General features: G+C 38.8%; 1 protein-coding gene across 4 annotated transcripts in view; it reads left to right on the plus strand.

The window, feature by feature from the left end:
* The window catches only part of ccnt2a (cyclin T2a), a 43204-nt gene extending 22835 nt beyond the window's left edge, over nt 1-20369 (plus strand). The window contains exons 5-10 of one of the 4 annotated variants that reach the window (XM_063052506.1): nt 11118-11180; nt 11359-11404; nt 12592-12755; nt 13424-13494; nt 13591-14734; nt 14857-15030. In XM_063052506.1, coding sequence (XP_062908576.1) covers nt 11118-11180; nt 11359-11404; nt 12592-12755; nt 13424-13494; nt 13591-14734; nt 14857-14897 — 1529 coding nt within the window. In that variant the 3' untranslated portion in view covers nt 14898-15030. The other 3 variants (XM_063052505.1, XR_010018477.1, XR_010018478.1) reach the window with 3 other exon arrangements.
* The last annotated feature ends 1026 nt before the right edge of the window (nt 20370-21395 follow it).

A 21395-nucleotide genomic window follows, 5' to 3' on the forward strand; every position in this document is an offset into this window, starting at 1 on the left:
ACTGAGTGAGTATTTTGCATTACTCTTCATTGTGGAAAACATTTGCAGTATGGAGGAAGTTTCAAAGAGTCAGGGTACAGAAGTGTGTGGGTCAGTAGCTTCGCCAGGGTGTTGTTGATCTTGCTAGATATAGCAGATTGGAGGTTTAGAAGGGAAAATCAGGTTGGTACTGGACCCCAAGAAAGGGAGTTTGTGGAGAGCCTCAGAGATGGATTCTTAGAGCAGCTTGTGTTAGAGCCTACCAGGGAGAAGGCAATTCTGGATTTAGTGTTTTGTAATGAGCCAGATTTGATAAGGGAACTCCAGGTAAAGGAGCCATTTAGGAGGTACTGCCCATAACATGATGAGTTTTAATCTACAATTTGAGATGGAGAAGGGAAAATTGGAAGTGTCAGTATTACAGTTGAACAAAGGAGACTATGGACCCATGAGGGAGGAGCTGGCTAAAGTTGACTGGAAAGATACCCTAGCAGGGATGACAGTGGAACAACAATGACAGGTATTTCTGGGAATAATGCAGAAGGTGCAGGATCAGTTCGTTCCAAAGAGGAAGAAAGATTCTAAGGGGCGACCATGGATGACAAGGGAAGTCAAGGACAGCATAAAAATAAAAGAGGAAGTATAACATAGCAAGGTTGAGCAGGAAGCCGGAGGATTTGGAGACTTTTAAGGAACAACAGAAGATAACTAAAAAGGCAATACGGGGGGAAAAGATGAGGTACGAATGTAAGCTAGCCAAGAATTATAGAGGAGGTTAGTAAGCTCCTTTAGGTATGTGAAGAGGAAAAAATTAGTTAAGATCAAAGTTGGGCCCTTGAAGACAGAAAAGGGTGAATTTATTATGGGGAACAAGGAAATGGCAGATGAGCTGAACAGGTGCTTTGGATCTGTCTTCACTAGGGAAGGCACAAACAATCTCCCAGATGTAATAGTGGCCAGAGGACCTAGGGTAACAGAGGAACTGAAGGAAATTCGCATTAGGCAGAAAATGGTGTTGAGTAAACTGATGGGACTGAAGGGTGATAAATCCCCAGGGCCTGAAGGTCTGCATCCCAGGGTACTTAAGGAGGTGGCTCTAGAAATTGTGGACGCATTTGGTAATCATTTTCCAATGTTCTATAGATTCAGGATCAGTTCCTGTGGATTGGAGGGTAGCTAATATTATCCCAGTTTTTAAGAAAGGAGGGAGAGAGAAAACAGACAATTATAGACCAGTTAGTCTGACATCAGTGGTGGGGAAGATGCTGGAATCAATTATAAAAGATGAAATAGCAGCATATTTGGATAGCAGTAGCAGGATAGGTCAGAGTCAGAATGGATTTACGAAGGGGAAATCGTGCTTGACTAATCATCTGGAATTTTTTGAGGATGTAACTATGAAAATGGACATGGGAAAACCAGTACCTGGACTTTCAGAAAGCCTTTGATAAGGTCCCACATAGGAGATTAGTGGGCAAAATTAGATCCCATGATATTGGGGGTAGGGTACTAACATGGATAGAAAATTGTTTAGCAGACAGGAAACACAGAGTAGGGATTAACGGGACCTTTTCAGACTGGCAGGCAGTGACTAGTGGGGTACCGCAAGGCTTGGTGCTGGGACCACAGCTATTTACAATATATATTAATGATTTCGATGAAGGGATTAAAAGTAACATTAGCAAATTTGCAGATGACACACTGGGTGACTGTGAAATGTGAGGAGGATGTTTTGAGAATACAGGGTGACTTGGACCGGTTGGGTAAGTGGGCAGATGCAGTTTAATGTGGATAAGTGTGAGGTTATCCACTTTGGTGGCAAGAACAGGAAGGCAGATTATTATCTAAATGGAGTCAAGTTAGGAAAAGTGGAAGTACAGTGAGATCTAGGTGTCCTTGTTCATCAGTCACTGAAAGTAAACATGCAGGTACAGCAGGCAGTGAAGAAAGCTAATGGCATCTTGGCCTTCATAACAAGGGGAGTTGAGTATAGGAGCAAAGAGGTCCTTCTGCAGTTGTACAGGGCCCTGGTGAGACCACACCTGGAGTATTGTGTGCAGTTTTGGTCTCCAAATTTGAGGAAGGACATTCTTGCTATGGAGGGAGTACAGTGTAGGTTCACAAGGTTAATTCCCAGGATGGCGGGACTGTCGTATGTTGAAAGATTGGAGCGACTGGGCTTGTATACACTGGAATTTAGAAGGATGAGAGGGGATCTGATTGAAACAGAAGATTATTAAGGGATTGGACATGCTGGAGGCAGGAAACATGTTCCCGATGTTGGGGGAGTCCAGAACCAGAGGCCACAGTTTAAGAATAAAGGGTAGGACATTTAGAACGGAGTTGAGGAAAAACTTTCACACAGAGGGTTGTGGATCTGTGGAATGCTCTGCCTCAGAAGGCAGTGGAGGCCAATTCTCTGGATTCTTTCAAGAAAGAGTTAGAGCTCTTAAAGATAACGGAGTCAAGGGATATGGGGAGAAGGCAGGAACAGGGTACTGATTGTGGATGATCAGCCATGATCACAGTGAATGGCGGTGCTCGCTTGAAGGGCCAAATGGCCTACTTCTGCACCTATTGTCTATTGTTACCATAACTAGAGAGAAGATTCTTGGGGAAACAAAGGTCTGGAGGTAGATGAGTCACCTGGACCAGGTGGTGTACACCCTGAGTTATGAAGAAGGTGGCTGAAGAGATCATGGTGGTATTAGTAATGATCTTTCAAGAATCACTACATTCTGGAATTGTTCCAGAAGACTGGAAGATCACAAATGTCACTCTACTCTTCAAGAAGGGAGAGGGGCAGAAGAAAGGAAAATATAAGCCAGTTAGTCTGACCTCAGTGATTAGAAAGATGTTGGAATTGATTATTAAGGGTGAGGTCTCAGGATGCCTGGAGGTACATGGTAAAACAGGCCGTATTCAGCATAGTTTCCTTGGGAAAATCTTACCTGACAAATCTGTTGGAATTCTTAGAAGAAACAACAAGCAAGATAGTCAAAGGAGAATCGGTTGATTTTGTGTACTTGGATTTTCAGAAAGCCTTTGACAAGGTGACACACATGAGGCTGTTCAACAAGCTACAAGCCTGTGGAATTACAGAAAAGATTCTAGCAGTGATAAAGCAGTGGCTGATTGGCAGGAGGCAAAGAGTGGGTAAGGGAGCCGTTTCTGTCTGGCTGCCAGTGGCCAGTGGTGTTCCATAGGGGTCTGTGTTTACGTTACATTTCAATGATTTGGGTGGTGTGGCTTTGTTGTGAAGTTTATAGGCGATATGAATATAGGAGGAGGGTTGGGTAATTGTAAGGAAGTAGAGAGACTCAGATTAGGAGAATGGGCAAAGAAGTACTCTGATAAAAGAAGTGAGAGGGTTGACTATTTTCTAAATGGAGAGAATATACTAAAGGGGACTTGAGTCCTTGTGCAGGACGTGCAGCTGGGGAGACCAGGTTGTTGGGTGTATTTAAGGCAGAGATTGATAGAAACATAGAAAATAGGTGCAGGAGTAGGCCATTCAGCCCTTCGAGCCTGCACTGCACCGCCATTTATTATGATCATGGCTGATCATCCAACTCAGAACCCTGCACCAGCCTTCCCTCCATACCCCCTGACCCCCATAGCCACAAGGGCCATATCTAACTCCCTCTTAAATATAGCCAATGAACTGGCCTCAACAGATTCCTGTGGCAGAGAATTCCACAGATTTACCACTCTCTGTGTGAAGAAGTTTTTCCTAATCTCGGTCCTAAAAGGCTTCCCCTCTATCCTCAAACTGTGACCCCTCGTTCTGGACTTCCCCAACATCGGGAACAATCTTCCTGCATCTAGCCTGTCCAATCCCTTTAGGATCTTATACGTTTCAATCAGATCCCCCCTCAATCTTCTAAATTCCAACAAGTACAAGCCCAGGTCATCCAGTCTTTTTTCATATGAAAGTCCTGCCATCCCAGGAATCAATCTGGTGAACCTTCTTTGTCCTCCCTCTATGGCAAAGATGTCTTTCCTCAGATTAGGGGACCAAAACTGCACACAATACTCCAGGTGTGGTCTCACCAAGGCCTTGTACAACTGCAGTAGTACCTCCCTGCTCCTGTACTCGAATCCTCTCGCTATAAATGCCAGCATACCATTCGCCTTTTTCACCGTCTGCTGTACCTGCATGCCCACTTTCAATGACTGGTGTATAATGACACCCAGGTCTCGTTGCACCTCCCCTTTTCCTAATCGGCCACCATTCAGATAATAATCTGTTTTCCTATTTTTGCCACCAAAGTGGGTAACTTCAGATTTATCCACATTAAATTGCATCTGCCATGAATTTGCCCACTCACCCAACCTATCCAAGTCACCCTGCATCCTCTTAGCATCCTCCTCACTGCTAACACTGCCACCCAGCTTCGTGTCATCCGCAAACTTGGAGATGCTGCATTTAATTCCCTCATCCAAGTCATTAATATATATTGTAAACAACTGGGGTTCCAGCACTGAGCTTTGCGGTACCCCACTAGTCACCGCCTCCCATTCTGAAAAGGTCCCGTTTATTCCCACTCTTTGCTTCCTGTCTGCTAACCAATTCTCCACCCACACCAATACCTTACCCCCAGTACTGTGTGCTTTAAGTTTGCACACTAATCTCCTGTGTGGGACCTTGTCAAAAGCCTTTTGAAAATCCAAATATACCACATCCACTGGTTCTCCCCTATCCACTCTACTAGTTACATCCTCAAAAAATTCTGAGATTCGTCAGACATGATTTTCCTTTCACAAATCCATGCTGACTTTGTCCGATCATTTCACCGCTTTCCAAATGTGCTGTTATCACATCCTTGATAACTGACTCCAGCAGTTTCCCCACCACCGACGTTAGACTAACCGGTCTATAATTCCCCGGTTTCTCTCTCCCTCCTTTTTTAAAAAGTGGGGTTTCATTAGCCACCTTCCAATCCTCAGGAACTAGTCCAGAATCTAACGAGTTTTGAAAAATTATTACTAATGCATCCACTATTTCTTGGGCTACTTCCTTAAGCACTCTAGGATGCAGACCATCTGGCCCTGGGGATTTATCTGCCTTCAATCCCTTCAATTTACCTAACACCACTTCCCTACTAACATATATTTCGCTCAGTTCCTCCATCTCACTGGACCCTCTGTCCCTTACTATTTCTGGAAGATTATTTATGTCCTCCTTAGTGAAGACAGAACCAAAGTAATTATTCAATTGGTCTGCCATGTCCTTGCTCCCTATAATCAATTCACCTGTTTCTGTCTGCAGGGGACCTACATTTGTCTTTACCAGTCTTTTCCTTTTTACACATCTATAAAAGCTTTTACAGTCAGTTTTTATGTTCCCTGCCAGTTTTCTCTCATAATCTTTTTTCCCCTTCCTAATTAAGCCCTTTGTCCTCCTCTGCTGAACTCTGAATTTCTCCCAGTCCTCAGGTGAGCCACTTTCTCTGGCTAATTTGTATGCTTCTTCTTTGGAATTGATTTAATTTCTCTTGTCAGCCACGGGTGCACTACCTTCCTTGATTTATTCTTTTGCCAAACTGGGATGAACAATTGTTGTAGTTCATCCATGCAATCTTTAAATGCTTGCCATTGCATATCCACCGTCAATCCTTTAAGTGTCATTTGCCAGTCTATCTTAGCTAATTCACGTCTCATACCTTCAAAGTTACCCCTCTTTAAGTTCAGAACCTTTGTTTCTGAATTGACTATGTCACTCTCCATCTTAATGAAGAATTCCACCATATTATGGTCACTCTTACCCAAGGGGTCTCTCATGACAAGATTGCTAATAACCCTTCCTCATTGCTCAAAACCCAGTCCAGAATAGCCTGCTCTCTAGTTGGTTCCTCGACATGTTGGTTCAAAAAACCATCCCGCATACATTCCAAGAAATCCTCTTCCTCAGCACCTTTACCAATTTGGTTCACCCAGTCTACATGCAGATTGAAGTCACCCATTATAACTGCTGTTCCTTTATTGCACACGTTTCTAATTTCCTGTTTAATACCATCTCCGACCCCACTACTACTGTTTGGTGGCCTGTACACAACTCCCACCAGCGTCTTCTGCCCCTTAGTGTTACGCAGCTCTACCCATATCGATTCCACATCTTCCCGGCTTATGTCTTTCCTTTCTATTGCGTTAATCTCATCTTTAACCAGCAACGCCACCCCACCTCCCCTTCCTTCATGTCTAACCCTCCTGAATATTGAATATCCCTGAACGTTGAGCTCCCATCCCTGGTCACCCTGGAGCCATGTCTCTGTGATCCCAACTGTATCATAATCATTAATAACAATCTGCACTTTCAATTCATCCACCTTATTACGAATGCTCCTTGCATTGACACATAAAGCCTTCAGGCGCTCTTTTACAACTCTCTTAGCCCTTATACAATTATGTTGAAAAGTGGCCCTTTTTAATGCTTGCCCTGGATTTGTCGGTCTGCCACTTTTACTTTTCTCCTTTGTACTTTTTGCTTCTACCCTCACTTTACACCCCTCTGTCTCTCTGCACTGGTTCCCATCCCTCTGTTGTGAACTAACCTCCTCACGCCTAGCCTCTTTAATTTGATTCCCACCCCCCAACCATTCTAGTTTAAAGTCACCTGATAGGTTCTTGATTGGACATGGCATCAAAGGTTACGGGGAGAAGGCTGAGAACTTGGGTTGAGGAGGAGGTTTTTTTAAAAAAAAAGATCAGCCATGATTGAATGGCAGAGCAGACTCGATGGGCCAGATGGTCTAATTCTGCTCCCATGTCTTATGGATAAGCGGCACTGACAGTTTCTATCATATTTAGGCTAAAAGTAATTTTTACAGCAATTCTTTTCTCTTTCACTTATTTTGACTGTCTTCTGGCTCCTTCCAGATTAAATCACAGCCTCTGTTTTTCCAATGGAACTGATTAAATTATAAATAACGAATTCTTCTGCTTCAGAAGCTGTGATAAATCACACTGGATGTTTTGAGATTCAAGTGAATTCCTGTTCCATCTAAAGTGTATGCAGCTTTTTTGCAATTGTATTTTCAGTGGATTCAGTAATCAGATTTGCTTTTGAATGGGTATAAGATGAGAAATATTCTTGATACTTATAATAATTTTGTGACTTGTGCTTAAATGGTGCTTTAACTTTAGTGGACAGTGAAAGCACCTATTGTAAATTTTCTGCTATATCTCTATTCAAATAATTATACAGGAGTGCAAGTCAAGGTAGCTAGATACTGATCATGGTAGGATCAAAGATTTTCTGCCGTCGTGTTAAGAAACAGCAGTGGGCCTCTCAGTCTTATTTTGCTTGGTCTGCTGTGGCTGACCTTACCTTAGTACTTTCCTATTCAAGCTCCATATCCTTTCATTTCCCTAATAGGAAAAACATTTGTCAACGTTTGGCCCATCTTTCCCTGGTGAAGGAATATCTTAATTTTATTCTGAAAGACTGATTCAGTTCCTTATTTTGATGCTGATCCCTAGTTCCAGTAAGTGGCAATCTTACTTCTGCATCTACCTTATCAATCCCCTTAAGAATTTTGTATTTCTTAATGAAAGAGCTTTATTTCAAACTCACACAAGCCTTGTCTGTTTAGCCACTTCTCCTTTAGAAAAACCCTACTTTTCCATTCATCAGTCTGATGAACCTTTGCTGTACTTCCTCCATTGCAAGTGTATCCTTCATTGATGTGAGAGACCAGATTGTCCACTTTATTCCAGATAAGTCTCAACAGGGCTGTATATAATTAGAGAAAGAGATCCCTATTGTTATACTCAATCCTTTTGCAATAAAGGCTAATATATTCTTTGCCTTTTTCCTTTCTGAACCTGCATATTAATTTCTAATGATTATACATGTCATCTTCTAATCTCACTCTTAAAGGTTTCACTTTCAATCTTCAACCAAAGTTGGTCACCCCTAATTATCCAAGTAGCTGGTAGTGTAAGCTCATGGCTCCAGCAACCTGAGTTTAAATTCTGACTAAGAGTTTGTTTTCCCTGCGATTTGCATAGATTCATTCAGGGTGCAGTTTCCCCTCAGATTTCAAAGACCATCTGAAAATTGAAATGCACTGTATCAAATGATATTTTTAAACAAGATGTTGAGTGTCCTCAAAACATTCTAACATTTTCCCTACTCCAGAAATAGGACCAACTGGTATGTGATTTTTTTTCTGTCTTGAATAGTGTAGTTGTATCTGCAACCTTGTAAAAACCGGGAACCTGGTTAAATTAATGGAATTTTGGAAGGTCATAGACAGTACCTTTAGCCCCTGGAATACTCCTGGAGATATTTATAGCTTTTGGTTCTGTTATTTCAATACTAATAGTTTTTGAGTTCTTTGATCTACTGTCTTCCATTATTTCCTGTCTCAAGCGGACCAAATAAATCTGTTATTTAACTATCAATCTGAGTGCCTCTATTAACTTGTATTACTCTTTTCCTTTTGACAAATTGTTTTTAACCCCCAACTACAAAGGTAGATGTAGCTTCTCAATCTAAACCCTCATGGTTCATAATTATCTTTAAGTTTAAGAACCTAATTTCAAATTGAACTGTTTTACTTTGTTTCTGTAAAATTCTATTGTATGATGATTGCTCTTCCCTCTAGACCCTGTACATGTCTCATTTTGTTGTTGTACAATACTACATCTAAAATAGCCTACTAGATCAGTAGGTTGAGCAACCAAAAGATTTTCAATAAATCAGGAGAAATTATTACTCTAATTTAGATTCATCATTATTGTATATGGATTACTCGCACAGACCACAAAATTCGTGGTGTGTGGATTATGAGAAGGTCGTCATCTTCCATTAAAGTTTTTTTTTGTCCATCTACCTAATAGCAGCATCATAACTAGAAGTTCCAAACTGCCCACTTATCGGAGGCAAAATGATAAATTCTTGCATGGTCAAACTGCTTATTACTGGATTTACTGAACTTTGATACCAGCACCTGCCATCCCTGCTGCCTTTTCTTTCTTTGGTTAAAGTCAGGCTATCCCACCTCTTCCATTTTCTTTCACTTCTAAAAGATAAATATCCTGAAGCATTTTAATTCCCAGCCTTGGTCATTCTGTATCCCTAATATGGCTTTCAGAGTGCATACATTTATTTGAACCTGTGGCTTTAATTAATGAACATTGTTGTAAATGATAGATGTGTTCAATTTAAGAGCCTCCAGTGTTGTCCTTGTGCTTTGATTATATCCTCATGTACGTGCTGCTGTCTCTACTGCGTTTTATTGCTTTATTTCATCGCAGCCTTCTAAATGTACCCTCAATGGAATCCCCTATATACCATCCTCATTTATGATTCTGTCCTGAAGGAGTGTCCAGATGACTTTCCCTTTCCCAGATGCATTGTCTAAATTTTGCCCTTCAGGTGTTAGTGTGGATCTCCATGCTTTTATGTAATATAGTTGCTACAGAAGATAAGTGTGAAGTCTTGAAACAATGGCCAGAACTAGCCTAAATGATTACCTCCCAGTGGCGCTGACTTCACCAATCATGAAATCAAACCGGTCCAATGATGATACCATAGCATCAGCACTCCACTCCATTCTGTCCCTACTAGAAAACTATGCCTCGGAGGCTGGTGGGGAATCTGACCCTGTTGGGACTTAACGACCCTCTCTGTAACCGGATCTTGGACTTCTTGACGGAAAGAGCCCAGTCTGTCCAAGTTGACAGCAATTATTCAAGCTCCATCGTGCTGAGCACTGGTTCTCAGGCCACTGCTGTTTACACTGCTGGCTTGCGACTACACTGCCAAATTCAGCTGAAACCGCATCAAGTTCACTGATGATACAACAGTGCTTGGCCTCTTCAGTAATAATGATGAGTCAGCATACAGAGAGAAGATAAAGGCTTTTAGGTGGTATGAAACAACAACCTGAATCTCAATGTGAACAAGACAAATAAGATGATTGTGGACTTCAGGAACTTACAGGTCAACCACTCCATTGCACATCAATGGCTCTGCCATGGAGAGAGTGAAGTGCACAAAATGGACAATCTAACCTAGACCCACAACCCCTCGTTAGTCAAGAAGATGCAGTGCTGTCTACACTTTGAGGAGATTGAGGAGTGCAGGGTTCTCTGTCCCAGTGACAATTTTCTACAGGAGCACTGCTGATTCCTGTCTGGCTACATCATTGTATGGTACAGAAACTGCAAGGCATTGGACCATAAGACCCTTCAGAGAAAAGTGTTGAGAGGATGACTGGGGTTTCCCTCCCTCTCCTCCCTCTCCCCCCTCACCCCCAACCAATTTGCGACATTTACCGGGGGTATTGTATACAAGGCCATGAAGCATTGAGGATCCCTACCACCCATCCCACAGTCTTTGTTCCACTACTGTTAAAAAGGACTAGGGACTGCCTGACTGGGTAACAGATTCTTCCCTCAGGCTGCGAGACTAATGAATACCCTGCCACCACCGAGGTCTCATCACTAGGTCGGCAAACTGTTTACTATTTATCTGTGCTGTGCTTTACAAATACGTTTTGAATTGTATTTTAATTTATAGTGTAACTTGATTCATGTGCTGTGTTACGTGTATAAACACATAAACTTCAAATGCATTATGAATGCATATTTTTATTGCAAGACCTATGCCCAAACTGAAATGTATTACTTGTCCTCTTGACTTCAGTAAGCATGTCACCAGAGCTGCTGCTGGTAAGGCTGCCATTAAGGTTTGTCCTGTGTTTTGTGATACCACACCGCAGGAAATAATGTATCATTTCTTAATGCATGCATTACTAAATGACAATAAAAGAGGACTACGTGTCTTCATAATCATTAGGTACTGAGTATTGTGATTTGACTTCATAAGCCCGGCATCGTGAATGTGTTTTAAGGATGTGAAAGAACAAGGCTATTTTTGCAAGTCTATATTCCAAGTAAAGTGCACAAGTGAGAAAATCTGCAACATCCAAATTTGCATCAATTGATACTTTTAATTCACCTTGGTTTAACCCCCCATTTAAACTTCTTTAAAATAAAAATGTTTAATAATTCAGTTGAGTTTCTGTAGTTCCCAAGCACTTTTTTAAAAAAGTCTCATAAAATAAATTCCCAGTGTATGGTTTGAGACGTTATTTGAGGTTAATTGAAGTTACTTAATTTTGCAGGTTTTGAGATTACTATTGAACACCCTCATACTGATGTGGTGAAATGTACCCAGTTAGTGAGAGGTAAGTTTTTCATGTAATATAGCAGTAATAATTATCCAGATCTTCATTTGTGTCCAGTAAGATGCCTATTAGATGTTGGCTACACCTGCAGAATGTAGTGAGTGGTGCCTAAATTGTATTTAAAATATCTGTCCTTATTTTTTTTCACTTGACTAATTCTGCTTTATTTTCATTACAGCAAGCAAGGATTTGGCACAGACATCCTATTTCATGGCTACCAACAGGTTGTTATCCTGACCCTCTTTGTTGCACAGTTTCAGGCACACTATTGCTTCCCTTACTGCAGGGCCCCCTTATCAGTGTCCCAAGCCCTTGTTGCGACAGAGAAAAGTCCCTTCATCTATAGTGATGGTGCATCTCTGTTTGCAGTGCGGTGTACTGTACAAGGGTGTTTTGGACACTTAAGGGGTTAAATGCACAATGAGAAGTGTAGTGGTGCTCTCTGATTACATTAATTCAATTCTGAGTGCATAACTCTAAAAATTGGTAGCCTGAATAGCAACTAAAGATTGCAAAGAGATAAACTTAACCTAGAATTCACAAGCATTCATGGTAAGTATAAAAACATTTAACATTTTTACACTTCTCGTTGAATTGCAGAATTTAAATTTTCCATAATTGACAATTTCTAACAATGTTTTAATGTTTTCAGATTAAAGCTTTACAATTCATTTAATGAACTGCAAGTTGTTGGGTTGTACTTCCAGTTCAGTGGAAATTATTCAGTGACCCCTAAAGTTAACTGGAGGTAATAAAAACATCATTGTTGGAGGGACTACCATTGCCAAAATGTAACTTTGTTGCTATTTGGCAAAAATAAAGTTCAAAATAACTGAAAGAAGATGATTTTGTTATGTTGAAGTTTTGCTTAAAAGGCCATGTGCACTCCACAAGAAGGTAAATGATTGCTATTAACTTCCGAAATCAAGTTACAGAGCATGTGGGTTACACATGATTAAAAGTTGCATCTCAAACTGATGACTAAACTTACTAAAATTACTTCAGTCATTTTGCAAATAATATTTAGTAGAAACAGTTGGCTAGGTAAAAATGTGGCTAGGATTACTGTTAATTATCACCTATTAAATGCTTTGATTTCTTTAAAATCAAGGATTTTACCTTGCAAACATTCTGAGAACTATCTGGAAAAGAACATGGGTAGTAGCTTGATGTGAATTTTTCATTATGTCAATGTATAATGGTGTATATACTGCCTCCGTTTATGGACATGTGAAAACATGTTCTTCAGTGCTGTATTAGAGTAGCCCTATTATCAGCTTTGTACTGGAAGTGTGACCCACCTTCTGCAGATATTCATGTATGTATTTTTATTTGGCAATTAAATAGCCTTTCTTTTTGTCTCTTGTATTTTTTCCATGATCCATCAATCGTCAAATGTTCTCCACTTCAGTTTGCACCTGACAACATTTTGCTTGCAGTACAAACCTACCGTGATTGCATGCGTGTGTATTCATCTGGCTTGCAAGTGGTCCAACTGGGAGATACCTGTATCTACAGATGGCAAGCACTGGTGGGAATATGTGGATCCATCAGTGACTCTGGAATTACTTGATGGTTAGTTGTAAATTGAAGAAATTTCGATGAAGAATTTATTTAGTACCATACATTTTTGTAATGAGACAACATAGTAATTGAACATTTTTTGTTTTGTGTTTTCAAAAATATGCTGAACTGTCGTCACTCACTCTTGTTAGTACATGTTGCCTAAGTCTCCCTTGACTACATTAAGCATCAATGGTTGTGATTGGGAATCTGTAAAGTGTAAAAAAACACCTCTTAATTGTATACCTGAATTCCATGGAGAAAGAATAAAATATTAAAAAATAACTTAAAACACTATTTGAAGTAATGGTCCACATCTCAATTGGCAGTATATGGCATGCAGCTATTTTAACTTTTTATCCTAAAAGATTGTACACATTTGCTTAGTAATTATTGACACATCTCAAATGGAAAAGGTTTTAAACTCTTCCCAAAAATTCTTCTAGTTCTGTTGATGGTGTTATGTTCTATTTTTAAAAGATACTTGTTTCTGAAAGATACTAATGGCATACTTAACTGGTTTCCTATTACCTATTTAATTGGAAATTTAAGATAAATGTCAGTTGTAAAACTTGTACAAAGAAACCTTCCCTGGGAAAACTTAAAACGTGGTTGTGGTACGTTGTGTTAGATGTTGTCAGGTTTTCATTTAAAACCATTATTTTGATTTTTGTTTGCAGAATTAACGCACGAATTTCTGCAAATACTAGAGAAAACTCCAAGCAGATTGAAAAGGATACGAAACTGGCGGGTAAAGCATATTTTAGATTAACAACACTTGGGAGTCTCATTTCTTAAACCATTGTAAAGACTAGCTTCCATTTTGATTTTTTTTCTTCCTTTATAGGCTAATCAGGCTGCAAAGAAGCCAAAAGTAGATGGTCAAATAGCTGATAGTGTTCTTCCTGGATCATCTGGGCCTCCTGAATCTACATGTTCTGTTGGTGGTGATCCTTCTACAAGTGCAAGCTTTCCTAAATCAAATTCCACAACTGCTCTACCTACATCATTGAACTCTGGTATTTCAATCCCAGTACATGTCCCTGAAATGATGGCTACTACATCATTCAGTTCTACCTCCCAACAAGATTGGCCCCAGCATCCACACCAGCATCTGGAACAGGTTCATTCTCACAAACAAGATTTGCCATCATCCCTTCACAAAAATGACATGATCTGCATGCAGCAGTCAACTTCTGGACAGTTATCTCAAAGCCATCATCGATCAGACAAGGGATCAGGACATTCATCTAGTAAGCACGAACATCTTAAATCTGGTAATGGCAAACATCATGGTTTCCCTCTTCCAAATGTACCAGCTCCTCAAAAGTTAGCTTTGGACAGATATAGAGAGAAATTTGCTGCAGAGCTTGCAGTACAGAAACGCAAACTAGAAACACTGGAATCTGATGTGAAAGAACACTATGCCTCTGCTGCTCAAGCTATGGTAGAACAACAGAAAAGGCGTGTGCCAGCGCAGCAGCAAATTCAGCATAATAGCAATGCTGTGACTTCTCCAATTAAAATGAAAATACCAATTTCGGCAGAGAAATCAGAGAGGCATATGGCAGATAAAAAGGATAAAGGGTTACTGAAATTACGGATTCCCATCCCACCCACAGAAAAGACCAAGGATGAGCTGAAGATGAAAATTAAAGTCCCTTCCTCTGAAAGACACAGCTCCTCAGATGAGGGCAGTGGTAAGAGCAAGCACACAAGTCCACATGCAGGGAAGGAGCACAAGGAGAAACGCAAGGACCATTCTTCTCATCATCATCACCACAGTAGCAGCCACAAACATTCGCACAGCAGCAGTACTGGGAGTAGTAGGCACGGTACCGAAGGGTCGAAAGGTGGAACTCTGCGGAGTCCCGTAGGTCTGAGCGGTGATGGCAGTTCCACTGGCTCCAGCTCTTCACGCAAGAGGGCGCACGCCAGTGATGCTTCTCACAACCACCATCCCAAAATGAGCAAAACCTCCAAGACTGCAGGTACTTCATCTAGCTCTTCTTCCTCTTCCTCTTCTTCTTCCTCCTCTGTGAAGCAGTATATGTACCCTTGCAACTTAATTCTTAACCTTCCCTCCTCCCCTCCTCCCACTGTCACATACCAGGTGGGCTATGGACAACTCAGCACCCTCATGAAACTGGATAGGAAACCCTCCGAGGCCAACGGTCACAACGCCAATCCAGAATACAATGCAAACACCCAGCACAAGGACTACAAAGATACTTACGATATGCTGGAGTCACTCTTAAGTGCCCAAGGAGTGAACATGTAGCCGTAACTCACAGCATTTGAAGCTGGAATTCTGCTTCTTTATCCAGCTGTGACATGTGTCATTGTCGCCACTGCTTCCGTCAGATCTGAGCATTGCTTCCCCATTCTCCACTTTCAAAAGGAGATTAGCGTAAGCATAATCAGAGGTGAATGTTGAAAGGGTTGTGCTCTACCCATAGTATTATCATTACAAATACTATAACTTCTAGCATGAAATGTGCTATTTAATTTTGCCGATATTTCAGCAATTGAAAATTAAAGATGGCAGACTGCTGCTTGTGAAGGTTTAATGCCTAGTGTGTTATGCACACCAATAATGTGGCAATTTGGTTTTGAAATTGACAAAGCCCTTGTTCATATTGCCACATATTTCAACGGAGTGCAATTTTTGTCCTTTTATTGTATGGTGATTTTTTTTTGCATGTTTCTAGGACAAAAGGGATGTAAAATGAACATTAGAGACAACTGTATTAGTTTACCAGAAAGTGGAGAAAAATGTACATACATTTTTGTATGTTTAGATGTACTATGAATACTCAGGTTTGGAGCTGCTTGTAAGTATAAAAAGTTTTTAAAAAAAAAAGAGAGAGGTTTACATATGACTGACTTTGCTATAAAGTGCATTTAACAATTTCATGGCTTGTTGAAGTAATTTACCAGACACAGTGCTGTTTCTTGAATACATGGAGTTATTAATGTAACATTTAAAGATATTGTCAAGGCTCATGTGGGAGAGAAGTTAAGCCACGTGTGTAATAGCTGTATTTTTTTTAGGTTAGCTCTTCTATAAATATTACTTTAAATACATCTTAATAATCTACAGGGATCAAAGTGTCAATCGGCATCTTAACTTTCCAGCTTCTGTATATTTGGATTATAAATTAAAAGCAGCAAGTTACTGTTAATGCGAATTTTTTTTTCTTTCAGGCATATATAGGTTTGCAGTCAACCACACAAGTAAGCATCTTAAAAAGATAATTGTCTGACCTTTATAGCCATTATAAATAAAGTAATCCACTTGAAAAATGTACATCTCAATTACATTGTAACCAAAAAACGTTAATTTTGTCTGATGTGAGGAAATTACAAGGATAACATGCAAGATGGTGTTTCTGATGATTGAACAGTGGTTTAGGTCTTAAATGTTAGGACTAAAGTACTCTTCAAGTCATTCTAATGTGAAATAATTGCTGTAATTGGTCAGATATTACCTTTTTAACATTGAATACAACTAAGAATTTTTCATCAATAAATGTGGTAGTTATTCACATTGTTTCTTGTAGTTTTTCTTTGGTCTGGCTTGTAAAGGATCTGTGTCACACCATTCAAATAATGGAACCCATAGAAATTAGAGACGTGCTCTCAGAATAGTGAAGTGGTTAACAGAATAGTGGATTTTTTTTTACTTAAAAACATTGTGATTTTTCTAGGAAAATTTTATACAGATTAAAATGCCTTTTGTTCTTCTGTATCCAGGCCGTTTTGAATGTTTGAACTGTGGATTTGAGGAGTTGTCTGCTTATCGTATTTGAGTAGTGTGGGTGCCACATTCCTCTCTTGGGTATGGGAAAGCACTTTTAAAACTATTTAGATCTTTCATTGAGATCTGTGGCCCACTGCATACTACCACAATGAAATTAAGCGTAAATGAATTAAGTATTTCTAAAAATAGACTTTCATTGATACCTGTGATTTTGTGTTTTTTTGCATCAGTATATTGAAGCTTTGTACTGAAGCACCATTTCCCCCTTTCAAGTTGCTTTGCTGTATAGCTTGATATGCAACAGACATCCGAGCAATAATTGATGCAAAGATTCTCTTGTAATTTCACAACCATGTTGCGCTACTTTTCCCTGACATGCACTAAGGATTTAGCCTGTCTTGGTATTATATATAAAGATAGTTATATAATGTATTAAATATAAAAACAGACAAATGTAATGCAAAACTTTTGCTGTCTTCAAATTAAATAATATTTGAACATTTTAATTGTTTTAAAGTTATATCTTCATGACTCTATTCTGTTTGTCAACCAAGTTCACACTTGCATTTAAGTTTTCACATGACATTTTAACCTTGGATTTACCTATTAGGTGTCTCTAATGCTGTCTAGTGTTAGAACTTAGTCTTGACATTTTTTTTAGATCTTCATGTGAAAGAAAAACTGCCCAAAGATGACCGTAATCTAACAAGGAGCTGATACCTCTCACAATACCTTTCCACTTAAGTATTGATGAGTCAATTGTTCTGCACCAGACTCCAATAAGATAATCACTGTGAGATGTTTGTCCAGTTTTGTGAGAGCTATTTGCATATAATAGTCTGCAAGTAATTACAGCTTCCATTTAGGCAGCTGCTTGTGTTATTTTGTTTTTAACTTTGTACTAGATTTTTTTTGCAGTGCAGAGTCCTACTTATTGGTTCCTGGTGTTACATTATTCATTTTAAATCAAAACCCCACCTACGTTGTCAGTGCAGAATTTTTCAAAGATGACGTGTTCAATCAAGGAATTAGTGGTTATTGATTATAAGACAATCAGACATAAGAGCAGAATTAGGCCAGTCAGCCTGTTGTTATCCCTCTCAACCCCATTCTGCTTTCACCCCATAACCTTTCCTATCAACCTGCTCCTTAAATATACCTAATGCACAGCCATCTGTGGCAACGATTCACCAATCACTGGCTAATGAAATTCCTCATCTTTGTTGTAAATGGACATACTTCAGTTCTGGGGCTGTGCTGTCTTGGTCCTGGAAAAATGGAACTCTGGTCCATTATTCTGTATCTATCAGAAGTTGCAGTTTTATTTATTACTGCAAAATACAAGCACTTTCTAAATGATCTAAGGTGGTTTATAGTAAGTGTTTGTTCTGGGTGGACAAATAATTTGCCAACTCTAGAACCTTTTGGCAACCTCAATTTTTATTCACCGTTTTTATAATAATCTTATTCGGTCTGCTCAATAATATTGACCATAGTGCTGCAGTAGTTGGTAATTATTTTTCTGAATGAATGTTTTTATTCACAAATGAATTGTCTAGATTTCAGGCTTTCAGGCATTTCTAGATTTCTGTATGGATCACAAGTCTTGAACCAACTGCAGGGAAAACTGATTTTTTAAAAATATTTTAATAACAAGTAGGATACCATCCCCATAATTGGCAGGTTTGTTGTGAATATAAAACATTTTTGAAAAATGTTGTATTGTAATACTTCAGATTATTCAGATAATGAATCTTAGTTTATTTGACTCTGCATATGATTAAATTTGTGCAAAAGTTCACTTCCAGTTTAATGTGACACCAAAGTCACTCTTTAAACATTTATTTGTCTACATTTTTAATGCATTTTAAGGCTGGTGTTTCTGAGCCCTGCCCAATCTGCTTGTGTTATGGTTGGGATTTTTCTCAGCTTTGTGAATAATGCTAATGTTTTTTGCGCTGTATTTTTTTGGCTACTCCATTTCTGAGTCAAGGTGTTTGGTGGTTACGGGGAGAAGGCAGGAGAATGGGGTTGGCAGGGATAATAATTGGAGAAGATGGAATGTTGGAGCAGACTTGATGGGCCAAATGGTTTAATTCTGATCCCGTTTTAAGATCTTAATCTTTACTTCAAACAAAAATCTGCAGTAAAATAATTTTAACCAAAACTGGGAGATTTACTGAGCATTCCATGTTATTAATCCAATCTTACATTTAGATTTATATACTGCAATTTTCAATTCCATTTACTCTTGAATTTCACCACTGTCATATCTTGTTTTTAAAACAACTGCCCATTTTCAATGTGCATTTTTTAATACTCAGCCACCTGCTGTTCTAACAAGTAAATAAAGTGTATTTTTATTTCAGATGAATTAATGTGGAAGTGTTAATGGTCAAAGTAAAACAATTTTTTTAAACTTTTTAAGTTTGTGGTGGTAATCAGACGTAAGTCAATGTTCAGATCTATATTACATGAGGCAAGCTTTCTATTTAGCACCTTAGATAATCCAAATATTGTATGTTTTGGTGACTCCACTGCTTCCTTGTTTTAAGTATCTTAATAGCCATAAAATTTTAAAGAATTTTTGAAGCTTTCTTAAAAATGGCTTTGTGACTTAGCACTGAGTCATGTGGTTAAATTTTACTTGAGTTAGTGTAGAGTGTTGATAGGGAACACACAAGAATTATAGCAATCATTTGGAATTGACCTTTATGATTGCAATTCCTAGTTATGCGGTTCAGTTCTGTATTGCATAATTTCATTTGAAAATTTGGGGTGGAGTTAGAAACATTAGGCCATCCCCTGGCAATGAACAGGTTCCAATTTACAGATATCCATAAGTTGATTTTTGTCTGTTAAGTAAAAAGAACAGATCACCCAATTGGGTAGCCAAGCCTTGATGGTGTTATTGTAATGAATGACATCTTAACCCAGAGAGAGTCAGAATTCAACTTCTTCTAAAAATGCATTTTGTACCTTCATCTTGTAAGAATTGGAAAATGGGCTAGGGCTAGTGGGTAAAGGTGCAATTTATTTTTTCTTCATGGTGGATAGCTGATCATTCTGATCAATTCTCTTTATAGTGTTGTAATCTTGCAAACATTTTGAATATTTGTTATACTTTTGTGTAAGTGGGATTTGATGGATTAGCACAATTGTGTAGTTTTTTAGCATTTTCATACCTTTTAGTGGATATACTATATACATTCATTTTGTGGTAATCATACTTGCATCTTAAATTCTGATACTGTTTACTACTCATTTGTTTTACCAATGCACTTGACCTGAAATGCACCTCTCACAATAACCACACATTGCAGTGTTCTGGTAAATTTCTTAATATATTTTGAAATTAATATTTTTAGTCTTGGTTTTCTAATAACATAGCTTTTAGCTCATCTTTTTTGTAAAGATTTGTAAGTTCAATAGTTTTGTCCTGTTCAAAGTTGCACTGAGCAAAAGTTTGATCTTTACAGTTCCATTATGGGACAGCATTTTACCAGGGGCTGGTCCGTGGAAGTGGTGGTGCAGATTCTGAAGTGGCAAAGCCGCTCGTCAGAATCCTCATGATAAGGAACAACTAACTTTTCAAATTATTTTAAGCAGGCAGTGATGCATACTTAAATTGTTAAATCATATTTTTCATTTGATGTATTAACATCAGTATTATTGGAAATAAAAATACATCTGATTTGTGTTGTTTGTAGTATCAAGCCATTTTGAATTTATCCTTCAGTGTAATCAAAAAATGATTGTGAAGTTTGTAACTAAAATACAGCAAAACTCCAATTTAGTGTGCTTGGGCTAATAATAGTGGCAAATTGGAAGATTTCCAAATTACTAGATACATTTTAATATCTAAACACTTAACCTTTTTAAAATGCAGCAAACAGCCCACTGACAAACTACGGGTTTTCAAATACCACATAATGGGTAGGTTTTATTAACAGGTTATTTCAACCATCTATCCTCAGAACCATGCTCATAACTTGTTTTCTGATTATTACTGTTTCGTAAATCCACCTCATACATTTCTTCAGTCTCAGCTTTCATCCAGTGCCATAGAATTGTGGACTCACTCCCCTGAATCTGTACTGAGATTCATATATCTTTGAAATATTGACTATCTGTCTTCAACTATTGGATTTGAACCTGTATACACAAATTCAGTTTTACTCATTCAAGTCCTTGCCTGTACCCTATCATTGCTTAGTTTGATTGCCTAATCTGTTAAGCAAGTACTTTTTAAGAACCATGCCATTAAATCCCTCTATGCATACAACTCCTTTTGAGCTTCATAAATTACATATTAATGCACATTGCTTCAGAGCTTTCCCTGCAGTATTTAAACTTGCCAGATTCTTTGGAATCTTGACATTTCTGGCCTATTACTCCACGGTCAAAAGCCTTGCCATTATTCTGATACCCTCTGTTACTGGTCATTTGTTTATGGCCATTAAGAAATGCCAAACCATTGCTATTTCCAGCTGTCTAAAATGGTCAATAAAAACAAACTTTCAGATTTCTAGCAACTGAACTGTTTTCATTATTTAGTCCCATTATAAAAAGTTGTGCTGGGGGAAACAGGCTAATGAAATGGTCAGTAAATGAATAGTGACAGATATTTAAGTAGCTGTTTACAATGCTCAGAGTCCTGGTTTATCCTAAATCAGTAGGACTCTGAGAAAGATGAGGAATCTGTTATAAAAAGATGTCATGGAAAATACTGATTCAGAATCTAGAGCTTACAACATGCAAAAGTGTTTGGTGGCCCAGAAGAAAGGGAATTTTGGAGAAGCCATCAGTAAGAGTTGATGAGATCAATCATGATCATACTGAATGGTGGGATGGGCTGAAAGGCTAGATGGTCTACTCCTCCTTTGAAT

This window comes from Mobula hypostoma, chromosome 6, assembly GCF_963921235.1.
Source record: "Mobula hypostoma chromosome 6, sMobHyp1.1, whole genome shotgun sequence".
In the NCBI taxonomy this organism is placed as follows: domain Eukaryota; kingdom Metazoa; phylum Chordata; class Chondrichthyes; order Myliobatiformes; family Myliobatidae; genus Mobula; species Mobula hypostoma.